This window comes from Oenanthe melanoleuca, chromosome Z (assembly GCF_029582105.1).
Source record: "Oenanthe melanoleuca isolate GR-GAL-2019-014 chromosome Z, OMel1.0, whole genome shotgun sequence".
NCBI lineage: Eukaryota > Metazoa > Chordata > Aves > Passeriformes > Muscicapidae > Oenanthe > Oenanthe melanoleuca.
In genome coordinates this window covers 39009004-39021478 of record NC_079362.1, presented here as the reverse complement: position 1 = coordinate 39021478, position 12475 = coordinate 39009004, and the positions used below count along the sequence as shown (strand labels likewise).

The 12475-nt window shown below is 39.8% G+C and overlaps 1 protein-coding gene across 1 annotated transcript; it reads right to left on the bottom strand.

Moving 5' to 3' along the window:
• Nucleotides 1-541: 541 nt before the first annotated feature.
• Nucleotides 542-11500, bottom strand: LOC130265281 (fructose-1,6-bisphosphatase 1). The gene is made up of 7 exons (XM_056514254.1): nucleotides 10608-11500; nucleotides 8033-8195; nucleotides 5737-5829; nucleotides 4590-4733; nucleotides 3281-3418; nucleotides 1954-2073; nucleotides 542-967 (listed from the first exon to the last, which is right to left on the bottom strand). The coding sequence occupies exons 1-7, from the start codon at nucleotides 10775-10777 to the stop codon at nucleotides 776-778; spliced, it is 1020 nt and encodes a 339-aa protein (XP_056370229.1). The 5' UTR covers nucleotides 10778-11500; the 3' UTR covers nucleotides 542-775.
• Nucleotides 11501-12475: the final 975 nt, after the last annotated feature.

Genomic DNA, 12475 nt, shown 5'->3' with positions numbered 1-12475 from the left:
TCCAATCCCAAAATAATACAAAGAACATCTGGTGGAGGTTGCTAGCAATACACAGTTCATGCTTTCATCAAGTAAGCAGGTTAATTTTTGGCAGAATATGTGTATGTACGAGCTGTCTACACATACTCTTTAGCCCATTAGAACCCCTCCACACTAACATGGCATTTTCCATCCTTGTGTCACTGGATCTAATAGAGTGGCAATCAGCAATATTAACATCAAGTGTCAGAATTAACCTACAGTAATGCCTATGTTTCACAAACATTAATTCTCCATCAGAGTAAACCCAGACCGAAGTACAGTGAGCAACTTCTGGGGTGTAGACGCTGGTCTAGGAAAGGTCACTCATTGTAAAAGGCTGCTGAGTCTTCTTCCCAAGACTTTTAAAAGAGGACAGAGCCAGCTGTACTGCTGATAGTCTGTAATTTATCTGAGAAAGATGAGTCTCTCCCCCCTAGAAACTGAATGCAACATATCTATGTTGCATATGCAGCACATGTGGCTCTTCTGTAACCACAAACGATAAATGAAAAAGAAAACATATTTTTCCATTGCTTTTATTTTTAATGCTTCCTTTAATGCAATCTTTTAATGCCTTTCATTGCACAATGCAATTGCACATAATTTCACTTTAAAAAAATCTTATGAAAATATGGCTCATTTGCTTTTTTGCTACAGAAGTCAGACAGCTCAATCTCACAGTACTGCAGCGCATTCTTTGGTTCAGCTGTAAGACATTTTATCCCCTGTGCACAGTGAATCCAGCAAGCTTTCTTTACTTAGCTGAATGCTTCTTGACTATCTCAAGGTACTCCTTCACATCATCAGGAGACCCCAAGACAACAGGCACTCTTTGGTGGATATCTTCAGGCACTATATCTAGTACTGCTTGATGACCAGTTGTTGCTATGCCCCCAGCCTTCTCAATAACAAAAGCCATAGGATTGCATTCATAGAGCAGTCTCAGCTAAAAGACAAAAGTCAAAATGGCAAAAGTTAGACCAGGCAATGCCAAAAATCATGAAATGTAAGTATAGTTGACATATGATTTTAAACCAATTAATTTTTAAGTGCTCTTTATTTCATATAAACATTGACTCAATAAAGAAATTGTGTGGATTTTTCTTTTGAAACACAGTGAATGCTGGATTTGCCCCATCTGAGTGCTCTCTCCACAGCCCATGTTTGCATTGTGATATTTACAGAGAGATAAAGCTTGTATGTTAAGACTCAACTGTTAACGAGGCAGACCACAAAGGACTGTGTGAAAATAAAGAAAAACGTGCTCTGAGTGTGCCACTAGGTTTCTCTAATGAATAACTGTATCTTATCTGCAATCTGAAGCAATATTTTACGGAGAATTACAAAACAGATCAAAGGTCTTTGCTGAATAAACAGTCTCCCTGTCAGCCTGTAAGTGCGTGATCTTCCCTGACTGACCATTGTCCTGGCAGATGCAGCCAGGCATGGTTCCTCCAGATGAAGTCCTGTTACCACACACAAGATGCAAGCAGTTTTCTCTTTGGCAGGACTTCTCCCAACAGGCCAGCTACTTTTAGGCTTCTTTCTAGCTAGCAGAAATCTGAGGGTAATGTGGATTGTTTGCTTTGTAATGCTCTACTCAGTTGGGACCAGTACCACCAGATTAGGCTGACATGGTGCAGGGAAGCTGGTTTGAGCAGCCCACCCCCTGGTATGTTCCACAAGCTGGATATGTTTTCAGATAATGAGAAGTCATTGCAGTTGAAAGAGGTGAGCAGCAGCCCTAACATAGGTATCTGACAACAGACTGCTCGTGACAGTGTGCAAGGGATGGGTATATCACCCCACACAAGAAATATAAGCTACCAAGTCACAAAACACAGGCTCTGTAACCAAAATATTGACCTTGATAGAATAGTGAAATGTCTACATAAATCAGGATTTTCCATAACTGGGCTTAGTCACTCTTACCTTTCCTTTGGGACTTTTGGAGTTAGCAGGATACAGGAAGATTCCTCCATACACCAGTGTGCGATGCACATCTGCCACCATAGATCCTATATACCTCCCACCATATGGTGAACTGCCATCCTACAGAAAAACATTCCAATAAAAGTAAATGAGAGCACACCAGGTTAACCTGCCCCACGTGCCCCTTTAGCAGCCCTGATGTCTTTCATCTCCATATCGTGCTTCATTGGTAATACTCAATGTAGTTTTGGAGAGTATGTCAGTATCCTCTTCATTTGCTAACAAGCAAAATCCAAGGAAAAGGAGGGACAGAAGAAGCATAGATGACCAGTAGTGCCAACAACAGAAAATGTATCCCAGCTCTCTACTGGCTTTAATACTTGGAAAACACTGCATTTCCAGTAGCAAAAACTCAAATGCTAGGAATTGATATTGGGATTTTCTCTTTTCTAGCAGAAAAAGAATTAAAAAGCAAAAGAAGCAATCTTTCCTACATCTTCCAACCATTTTTTTCCAGCTTCTGCAATTTTTTGTTAAGAAAAATAGTTGACTTCTGATGTTATTTTCTTATTCTACTTCCCGAAGTACATTTTAATATCTACATAACCAACACCTTAAGCCTAGAAAGACAAATGATAAAAAACATCAATCTTCTTTCAAAGCAAGATCAGGAAGTCAGGAAGGAACACAAATACTTAACAATAGCGGGTGTTCACATTTCACTGTCAGTGTAACAACTCCAGTGATGAAATGTGTAAGACATGAGAACCTTTTATGGGCACTCCTTGGGGCTTTGGGCCTCCTGACACTAGGAAGTTGCACAACTACAAAGCAGACCTTGAAACTACACTAGATTTTCAGAGAGAGGCACCCCTAGGACACAGCTTGTGTTACTCTGAGCAATGACCCACTGCCACTTCCCCTCCACTCTCCAGCTACTCAGATGTTGCAGTGAGGAAGCAGCAACACAACGCACGTCGATCAAATTTCTTCATCACCAGACAAGGTTTCCTCTCTACTTGATTACCAAATGCCCAGTTTTGCCTCTAGCACCATTACTCATGAAAAAGGATTCAAAAAAAGAAAAGAGGAAAAAAGTGAAAAAATGCAAAAGAGGTGCAGTGCAGTATTGGAGAATGCTGCAATATCTGGCTATATCAACTACTGCTCTCCTTAGCAATCCTACATCAAGTTATATTTTAAATAGACAGGAAACGAAAACCAGCTCTGAACCGTGTATCAGAGGAGAATGAGTGATTGATCATAAAGCCAGAAATCATGAATCTTGCTTGTCATCAGAAAGTTTATCTGAAACGGGGTCTTTTACCTCAGGGAATTTCTTCTTTTTGAGATACTCTGTGACAGCAGGATCAAAATATTTAGCATAGCCTTCATTGAGACTGTAGATATTTCCCTTCTTTTTGATTTTCACATCTCTTTCCACCAAAATGAATTCTCCAATTGCCTAACAATAAGAAAGAAAAACTGTTTGTTAACATTAATTGCTTACTTATTTGCAAACCAAGGCAAAATCCAATAACACACACAATTTAATAAAAACTTACTATCACAGTCATGTTTTAAAATAATTCAGTACCTACAATAAAATAGTAGTCTTTGCAGTCTATATGCAAGGTATTTTGGTTATCCATTAAACACAGACAGAGCATGAATCCTGGCATCATGCAAGCTTCCTCATACTACCAGTCCAAACAATCTTTCTTTTCTACGCCCAAAATGCTACTTGTACATTTGTTTATCTCCCCACGCTTTTGCTAGACTTACAATAGTGTAAGTTTCAGAACTCTGAGGAGAATGCTGGCTGAACCAATACATAAACATCTTCAAATAGCTGCAGATACTCCAGGGTTTTTTTTGCTTGGGCTAACTGGAAGCCTGTGACCAAGGGCTGGTCTGTTTAGTTTTCTCTAAAGTAAATTTCCAAGTTAGTGCTAAGAGTGATAAACAAAATAACATCCATGCTTGCTCAAAGTTAAGTCTTTTACTTAAATAAAGTAAAAAATACATGCATCTATTTAAGCTGCCACTAAACAGAGTGTACCAAGTTATATTTTCTGCAGCTTTTTAAGACTGGTAGGAGGCACACCCTGACTGATAAAAAGAAACAGGCCACTAAAGCAAACTACTTTCTGCTATGATCAATGTTATTTTATTTTAAAACTCATAGTAAATGCATGCTAGAACATCACATCATCCACACACATCACTTACTCTTTTTCCCATCATGGTGGGATCTGAAAACACAGAAGAAGGTTAAATATTTATGCTCCTCTGGTTTACTGAGGTCCTAGCATTAAGGAAAAGACAAATAAGACTTAAAGGGTATTTTGTATAATTTTAAATATCACATGATTACACATGGTGTGTATTTGTTCTGCTGACTCAGCTGCCTTCCTGTTGTTGTGTCACACGTGGCACTGCTGCATTAGGCAGGCGGAATGCAAGTCTCTGGACATTATTGCTGGTGGGTTGTGAGTACAAGTACATTTACACTTCATTCCTTCCTGCTACCTTGAAAACTGCTCCTTTGGCTGATTTTCCTGGGACAAAGAGTTCTCAGAGACTGTGCCTGGTAATCCCTAATACAGAAGCAGTGAAACAGAAGATGGTCTCACCGGGTCCAGCATGAAGCAGTTGACACCTCCCGCAGAAGTGGCCAGTACCAGCATGGTGGCACTCCCGTAGAGCGCATAGCCAGCTGCCACCAGATTACGCCCAGGCTGCAAAGCATCCTTCCCAGAAGGCTCATCAGGGGACACCTAGAACAAGAAAGAGCATACTCAATTTTACTTCATTTCTATTGCTGGTACGTGACTGGACTGTGGGATAAGGACAGCCTTCTACTCCATATCCATGCATGAAATGGCACAAATGTTTCCATGATCCCCAGCTGAGATTCCTACTGGATGCACTAATACAAATTATACACACTGATCTAGAAATGCTCTTCTAACTAAGCCTAGCAGGAATGCAGGAAGCAGGAAAGGATTAAGGAGATAATGAAGAGCTATGTACCTCCTTGCAGGTGACAATGAACACAGCTCAGAGGAAAATTCAGAGGCACAGTTGAAAAAAAAATGAAACATGACTCACAGAGTTCAAAGATGATCCAAAGCACTTGGATTTTTTTCTGTATTCTTTTGCTTCACACAAAAATAAAGCTGAAAATACTCCTTTGGGATATATGACAACATTCAAAAGATGATTAAAGTGGACAGTTGGGTGTGTTTTACCTGATTTACTTTTTCCCCCATGCTGCGACCTGTAAGTCTGGTATTTCAACCTCCTTCAGACAGGGTTTCTGCCTTTCAGAGTGAATTAGACACTTCAAATGCACATTACATGTTTCAGTTCTGGTTTTGTTTTATCCTCAGGCCAACAGGACTATTAGCACAGAGAACAAGAAAATCTGAAAGCACATTCCCCAAGTAGATGACAACCACGTGGTATTTTGCCTCAACACAAATATTTGTGAAAGCTAAGACATGATCTTTCCCAAGGGGTAACTTCATTAGCTGGCTAATTAAATATCAGCTAGGCTCCCACGTATACATAGGTTCTTCTGCTTCTAAGAGACTAGTTCAAATCCTGACTAATTCAAATTCAAATCCATGTATCTGTGAACTAGATTTAACTTAAAGCTGACCCTGAGTCTCTTTCACAAACAAAGTTTAGTTAGATTTCATTGTCTTTCTATGCAATTTTATTTCACCAAAAGCTGAACAATAATAGCTTTTCCTATTCTACACGAAAGAATTTTACCTTTCTATAAATTGCAAAGATGGTCCCAATGGAAACAAGACAGTCAATGTTCGATGAACCATCTAGAGGGTCTATGCAGACTATGTATTTACCCTAGAAAATACAAAAGGCAGAACTAGATTAGTGACAGTTTTTATCCACTTCCTCCAAATAAAAACATTTCAGTAGGTAAATTTTCTCAGAGACTTACAAAGCAATATAAGCTAAAATACCATTACAGAGTAATTCAAATGTCAGCAATTCTTTGGCCCAGATTTCATTATTGATTACAGCTGTGATTGGTGCCAAACAAGAAACTGAGGAATCTTTAAAGTACGTAGCAGATGATAACACAGGAAAAGTGAAGTTTTCTCATATACTTTTTAATATGAGGGAAAAAAGGGGGAATACTTTTATCAGTTCAGTTTCATCTGTGTAATTGAAGTCAACCCTCTCATATCCACCAGTTAGCCTAGGCTGCACTTTCTCTTTCTGAATAGTAAGGGAAAAAAAACCAAAATTAAGATCAGCCTTTTTCATGTAGAGCTAAAAACTGTATTTTACCTCTGCCCATAGAGGTATAATAAAGCTCTAATTGCCTAAACTATACATTTTCCTTTATCTGTGCTCTGAAATGGTCAGTTACTACCTTAGCCAGAGTGATCTTACTCTGGGTTTTGGGAAGTCAAAAAAGAAATATCTGCCTTATTGTGGGATTATGGAATCCTGTAGATATAGGAAATTAACAGTACAGGGGAAAAAGCTGAATTTACTGTTATTTTTAAAAATTTTGTTCCCCCATCATTTTATCCATAGTTGTCTTAATAATAGTGTAACAGCAGGTGTTTATTCACTTTTCATTTGATTTTATCCAGCATGTCAGAAACTTAAATTTAAGTTCAGCAATGCTCTACTCTGCAAGTAGGAATTCCTGATATGCATTGATAAAAACACTGTATTGGCTCACATTTAGTTTAGAAAAGCATTAATACTCAGACTCCCTCACTGATCCTTGAGAATATTTGTTCAGATCTAAGGAAATCCAATGCCTGTTGGGTTGTTGTTGTTTTCTTTAAAGAGCCAAGCAGCTATTAGTTGCTATAAAGTTGCTTATTGCAAAGGCACATCAGTCTTGACAGCCAGAGGGTTAGGAGCGTTAAAGTTCGTGCTAAAAGCTTTTGGCTTAGAGTCCTAAATAGAAGTAAAATCCCAAATAGAAGTAGAAGCTGCTCCTGTCTGCTCCTGTTGAGGCCCCAGGAGGGCTGATGTTGCTGTGGCAGCTCCAATTTTCTTTGGGCAATGGTGAAAGCAGTGAAGAGAGAAGAAAAGCAAAAGAGAGCAAGAGCAAATCTCCCCCCATTGCATAGATTCTTATAAATTTCTTCTTAACCTATTAAGTTTCTTAGCACTCCAGGTTACGTATAAACCATGCATATGGTCTATCTTGTTCTATCTAAAAATGTAAGCAGCATTCTTCCTACAGTTTTATTATGTCTAAAACTATGTTCTTGGAGCCTTCATGGAGACTTGTTTTCTATCTAGGACTATGTTTTTCAACCTCCACTAGAAGTTGCTGATCTCTCTCTCTGAGGAATCAGAAAGGTCACTACTTTTCTGACTCCAACAAATGCTTAGAAAATCAATTTTGAAGATTTTTAAACAGGGAGAGAGAGAACTGCTCAAACAAAGCAAACCTTATTATACTTTGTAAATTATGTTTTTGCTGTTCAGTTTTACTAAATTTTTACTTAGATGTTTACATGATCAGACCAAAATATTAGCTGGGAAATAGGAACTATCCCACAAGAAGTGCACGCAGGCTTGTGAATATAAAGAAAAATAAATGCAAAAAATCCTTTTGTTTCATTGTTGCTAAGTCTTTCATAAGCTTCAAGGAGAATTTTCATGAATTAAAGACCTCAAGATTTGAGCAGCAGAGAACAGCTCATCAGTGTCCTACTCAAAAAGTGACATTTCAAAAGTGTTTGACTGACTCAGAGCATAGTTCCAGAGATCAGATGGGGATGAATGAAATGTTTTCTACATGAAAAGAAAAAGGTGGAAGAAAAAGAAGGTGGGGAGGATTAACACATAAAAAAAATAAAACCAACAAACATTAGTCTGAGAGCAGAAATGACAGAAAGAACAAATGTTGACTAATGCTCTCCACACCCATCACCTCCACCTTCATTTGCCAATTTAGGAAAGTACCTGTTTTCTGAAACTTTTAGCTCAGATTTACTTTTTTAGATGTAGAGCAGTACATCTGTACAGGCTGATCTGAAACCAAGCAGGGAGAATTTTTAAAGTTACTAACCTGTTTTTCAGTTTCCACTATCACAGCATCTTTGTTTTCTTCAGACACAATAACACATGTACTGAAGGATGACTTGAGCATGTTAATCACCAGGTCATTGGAAAGAATATCCAGCTTTTTTACTTGATCTCCGGTCACATTGGTAGACCCAGCAATTCCATAGCTAGAGTAATGGTAAGAGAGAGCATTTCATGAGAACAGAGCACTGCACCTTCTAAAACATTCTGCTATTTACACCTGTAAAACCTCCTGTAAATATACAGCACTTTCAAATGACATCTCAGCTCTCTAAATCTGTTTTTTATTTACTGCCCAGTGAATTCTGGCTGAGACATGTTACCATTAGCTGTGTTTGCATACCTAGAAGTTGCTGAGAAATACAAAACAAGGAATGGCCCTTCAATAGTTTTTAAACTATACTTAAACAGAGCCAGACCAGGCTATGAAGGCTGAGTTACAACAGTGCTTTTTAATGAGATCTTAAGACCTACCTGAATTCTAGGGTCTGCGTACCCTAAAAGCTAAGAATTCATTAGAAAATTTTATGGTTTTAAATTATATGAATATATACTTTAAAAAATATGAATGTACATGTGAATCTGACACTAGTTATGCGATATGCTCTGTATTATTAGCAATATGATGTGCAAATTGCTGTAGAAAAAGTCTGTTCACAGATAAATCAACCTATTTATGGTTTAATGTTTTCAGTTTTGATTTTAAGTAGTAAGTGTTTCCTTGTGAAAAGAACAGAGAAATACAAATAAAAAAGACAAATAAAACACTGTAAGCTAATCAGAATCAAACCATCTGGCATGCAGAAATACCAGGAGACCTTATGATAGGTGATTTTGGTTTTTTCATTTTGTAAGAATGCAAAACAGAGAAAGGGGAAGTTTAGCTCGTAAAAGGGAAAAACGACAGCCACCTCAGCACACATTCAGATGGCTCTTATGTACTGCAGTTCATTGATTAGGCTGAACACTGGTATTTCAGGTTTTATGTAATAACACTGAACACACCATTATCGCAATGCATTGTGCTTCTTCAGTTTAATGCGTGAGACCAAGAAAAAGACCTGGCATAACTCTCTGTTTTTTTCTCTCTCTGCTACAGTGACTTGAATATTTTTCCACAACTGTGACAGTGCTTTTAATAAAAAATATACTTTGAACCTCGTGCTTATGAGTGGAGGCACAGCAGCAGAACAGCTTCTGCACCTCACCTTTTGGGTACTCCTGGGAGGGGAAGACAAGGTGCCAGGTGTGGAGTCTGTGCTGGGGAAGGGTCTGCATGTCTTCTACAGCTGTTCTGCACCTGCCCTGCTGAGCAGCACTAAGCATATAGTTGAGTCTGAGGGTGATCCAAAGAAATGGACTGCAGTGATCCCTACTTGTTCACACTCCCTGACAGCAAAGCAAAATCTCACCACTGCTTATAAAATGCAGTCCCACAGAAGGAGATGTCCTCTTCAAGGAGGCTTATGAGTCCAAAGCCTGCTACCCCAGCACTGATGGAGAGTTAAACCCACTGTGCAGGGGATCATAAGGCAAGTCTGTGGGCACAGATACCAAACCTGTGGGCAGCTGCCAACAGACACACATGTAAGACCCAAGAGGAACAGGGCCTTAAGCTTACAAATCAGCTAGGAAACCCTGGTCTTTATTGATAGATATAGGAGACATATGAAATGGATAGCACATAACAATTAAAAATTACCACAGTTACATACAATCTGAAGTCAAAATAGAAAATTAATTCAAACATACATAAAGTGGAGGATTTTTGCATTTTTTCTTATATTTTCCTTTGCATGGCCTGTAGAGAAAAATTAATTCTCTCTTTACAACATTTTTCATTAAGTAATGAAGTAGCCCATGTCTAAAGCCTTGATCAGCCCACAACTGGGTGTATTGAGAATACATAAAAATTAGGAGGATCAGTTGCCTACAAGCAGTTTCAGCTGTTTCACATTTCAAGAGTTCCAAATTCCTTCTGATACATCTCGAGGACAACATCCCTTTGACTAGTTGACTACAGACACTACTGTTCCTCACCAACAAACTTTCTAAACACTTTAGATATTCAAAGTTTCATATAGAAACTCTAGTTGCTGTGATGCACTATGAAAACAAAAACACTCTGAATTTTATTCAACACCTCAAAGCACAAAACGGTGCTTTGATATTAAGCAATGTGCAATAAGCAATAATTCAGCCATATTTTGCTAGGCTTTGACTTTCAGTATATTTGGTCTTTTGGCTCCAGGCATCCACACCTTCAGAAAGTATTCATTAAGTTCTATTATTCATTTCTCAAAGACTGGATGCCTTATACTACTGAAAAGTCATAGGACATGTGTCACTTGAAAAAAAAAAATCAAGAAACCAAGACACTAAATGAGTTACCTTCAGCTCTGTGCAAGAGGATGGGTTGAAGCAACCTCACCCATAGGCTTTTCTGGCGAAAGAAATACCCGTTCCCATCCTCATCCCGCTACCCACCACCCCGGAGGCAGCAGGACGCCCCGGACCCGCGGGGATGCGGGCAGGCGCGGAGCGCATCCCGGACTCACAGGTTGGCAATGCCCGCTTTACGGACGGCGGTGGAGATGGCTTTGATGGCCGTGCAGAGCGAGTTGAGGAGCTGCGTGAACTCCCCGGTGCCCTTGGCCCGCCTGCCTTCCTCCATCACGAAGCGGGTCATGGTGATAACATTGGTGTCGAAGGTGGAGCGGTCCGTCATGGTGGCGGCGGCGGCGAGTGCGGCCGCGGCGGCGAGCACCGCCACTTGCCTCGGCGGGGCGGGGCGGGGCGGGCGGCGGCGGGACAGCCCCCGCCACCGCCGCCAGCAGAGGCGTCCCACCTCCGTCCCACCCACACGGTAAAGTATCCGCGGAGGAAAACCCCGCCGCACTTTTTTTTTTTTTTTTTTTTTTTTTTTTTTGTGCGGGGAGAGGCGAGGGAAGGATGCTGTGGGCACTCGTTATGCGAGCGGCACGGGGCGTCGGTCGACACACAGCTGCTGGTAGTTCTTAGTGTTTGCAGGGGTCGCACTTCAATGCTGACGGTCCTGACATTGTGCCTCGAAATTCAGAAGTCAGCTTGGTTTCACCACTTGATTGCAAAACTCTGTGTGCCATTGTAGATTATAGCGAGCTGCACACGACCTACAGAGCAAGGTTAGTATCTTCTGCTGCTCAGCAATGCTCTCATCCTGACTCTTCAGTACAGGAAAACCACATATTCAGTAACCGATTCCATCAAGTATTAACTTTCTCAGTTTACAGAGATCATGTTAACCCCACGTGTCCCAGCCTTACCCAACACCATAAAAAAGCTGCAAGGAAACAGCCCCTGGCAGCTGGACCCAATGAGACTTTTCAAACAGACTCTCCAAACCTGTTCAATAGAAAGACATAGGCTGAGTCCCACTTCAAAAGCTAGAAGTTAATGCACCTCACTCAATAAATACTGTAAGGGAATGTAGACCCTCCTGAATCTAATTTCTTTTGGTTCTAGCCTTTCTGATTTTGCAGCAAAATCAAGCGATATGTTTTGCTGCTTATGTTTGATCAGAAAAATCCAAGCACTAGTGAAGGAAACCAGGTTCACCAACATTTTACCTTAGATACATGCTTCAACACAACAATTTGACAAACACAAACCTGAATACGAGTGTTCTACTCAGATTTGTTGTACTAGTTATTATTTTATATTCATGTTGTCTAAGAAGATGAATATTTTTTAAAAATTGGTTATTTTTCAGTAGAATACATTCATGACTTGACTAAGCACAGTCTTGAATTCTAAGTTGAAACTGCAGATTGAAATAATTCCAAATAGTGTAAAACACAGGGCAGAAGTCTTTTTTACAAGACACGTCTTTGCGTATGCACACATTCTACCTTCATGCAAAGCACACTGCATATATACGTGCTAAATACTTCAAAGGTATGCATAAATGTCTTCTCCTGAAAGTGTAAACAACTTTGGCCTACTTTACCCATGCCCAGTATTACAGACACTCCTGAAGGCATCAGATATGAGTAGTTGTAATGCCCTTCTCTGAATTACATATTTCTCTTTGGCAAGTGGTCAACAGTATCATAAAAAGTGGTTGGCACAGCATCATAAAAATGTTCTGTTAAAGGCAGGTGGATTTGGGAAAATTATAAAACATGGAAGTTAACCCATTCTTTAATGGTAAGCAATGCTCTACAACCATCTAGAGCAGCTACTGCAATGTCAATAGTAGAGTACAACAAATAGTGACAAATTTTGGGTGAGTGCACTGAAACTGGGTAGCAGCAAGTAGGCAGAACAGCCTGGGAATATATGACTTATGGCAACAAACTACAGAGTCTCTGATTTGGGACAATTTGCCTTAAATGTGAAGACTCTAACAAGTACATCAGTAATCTGCAGGAAGAGCTGTACTTCA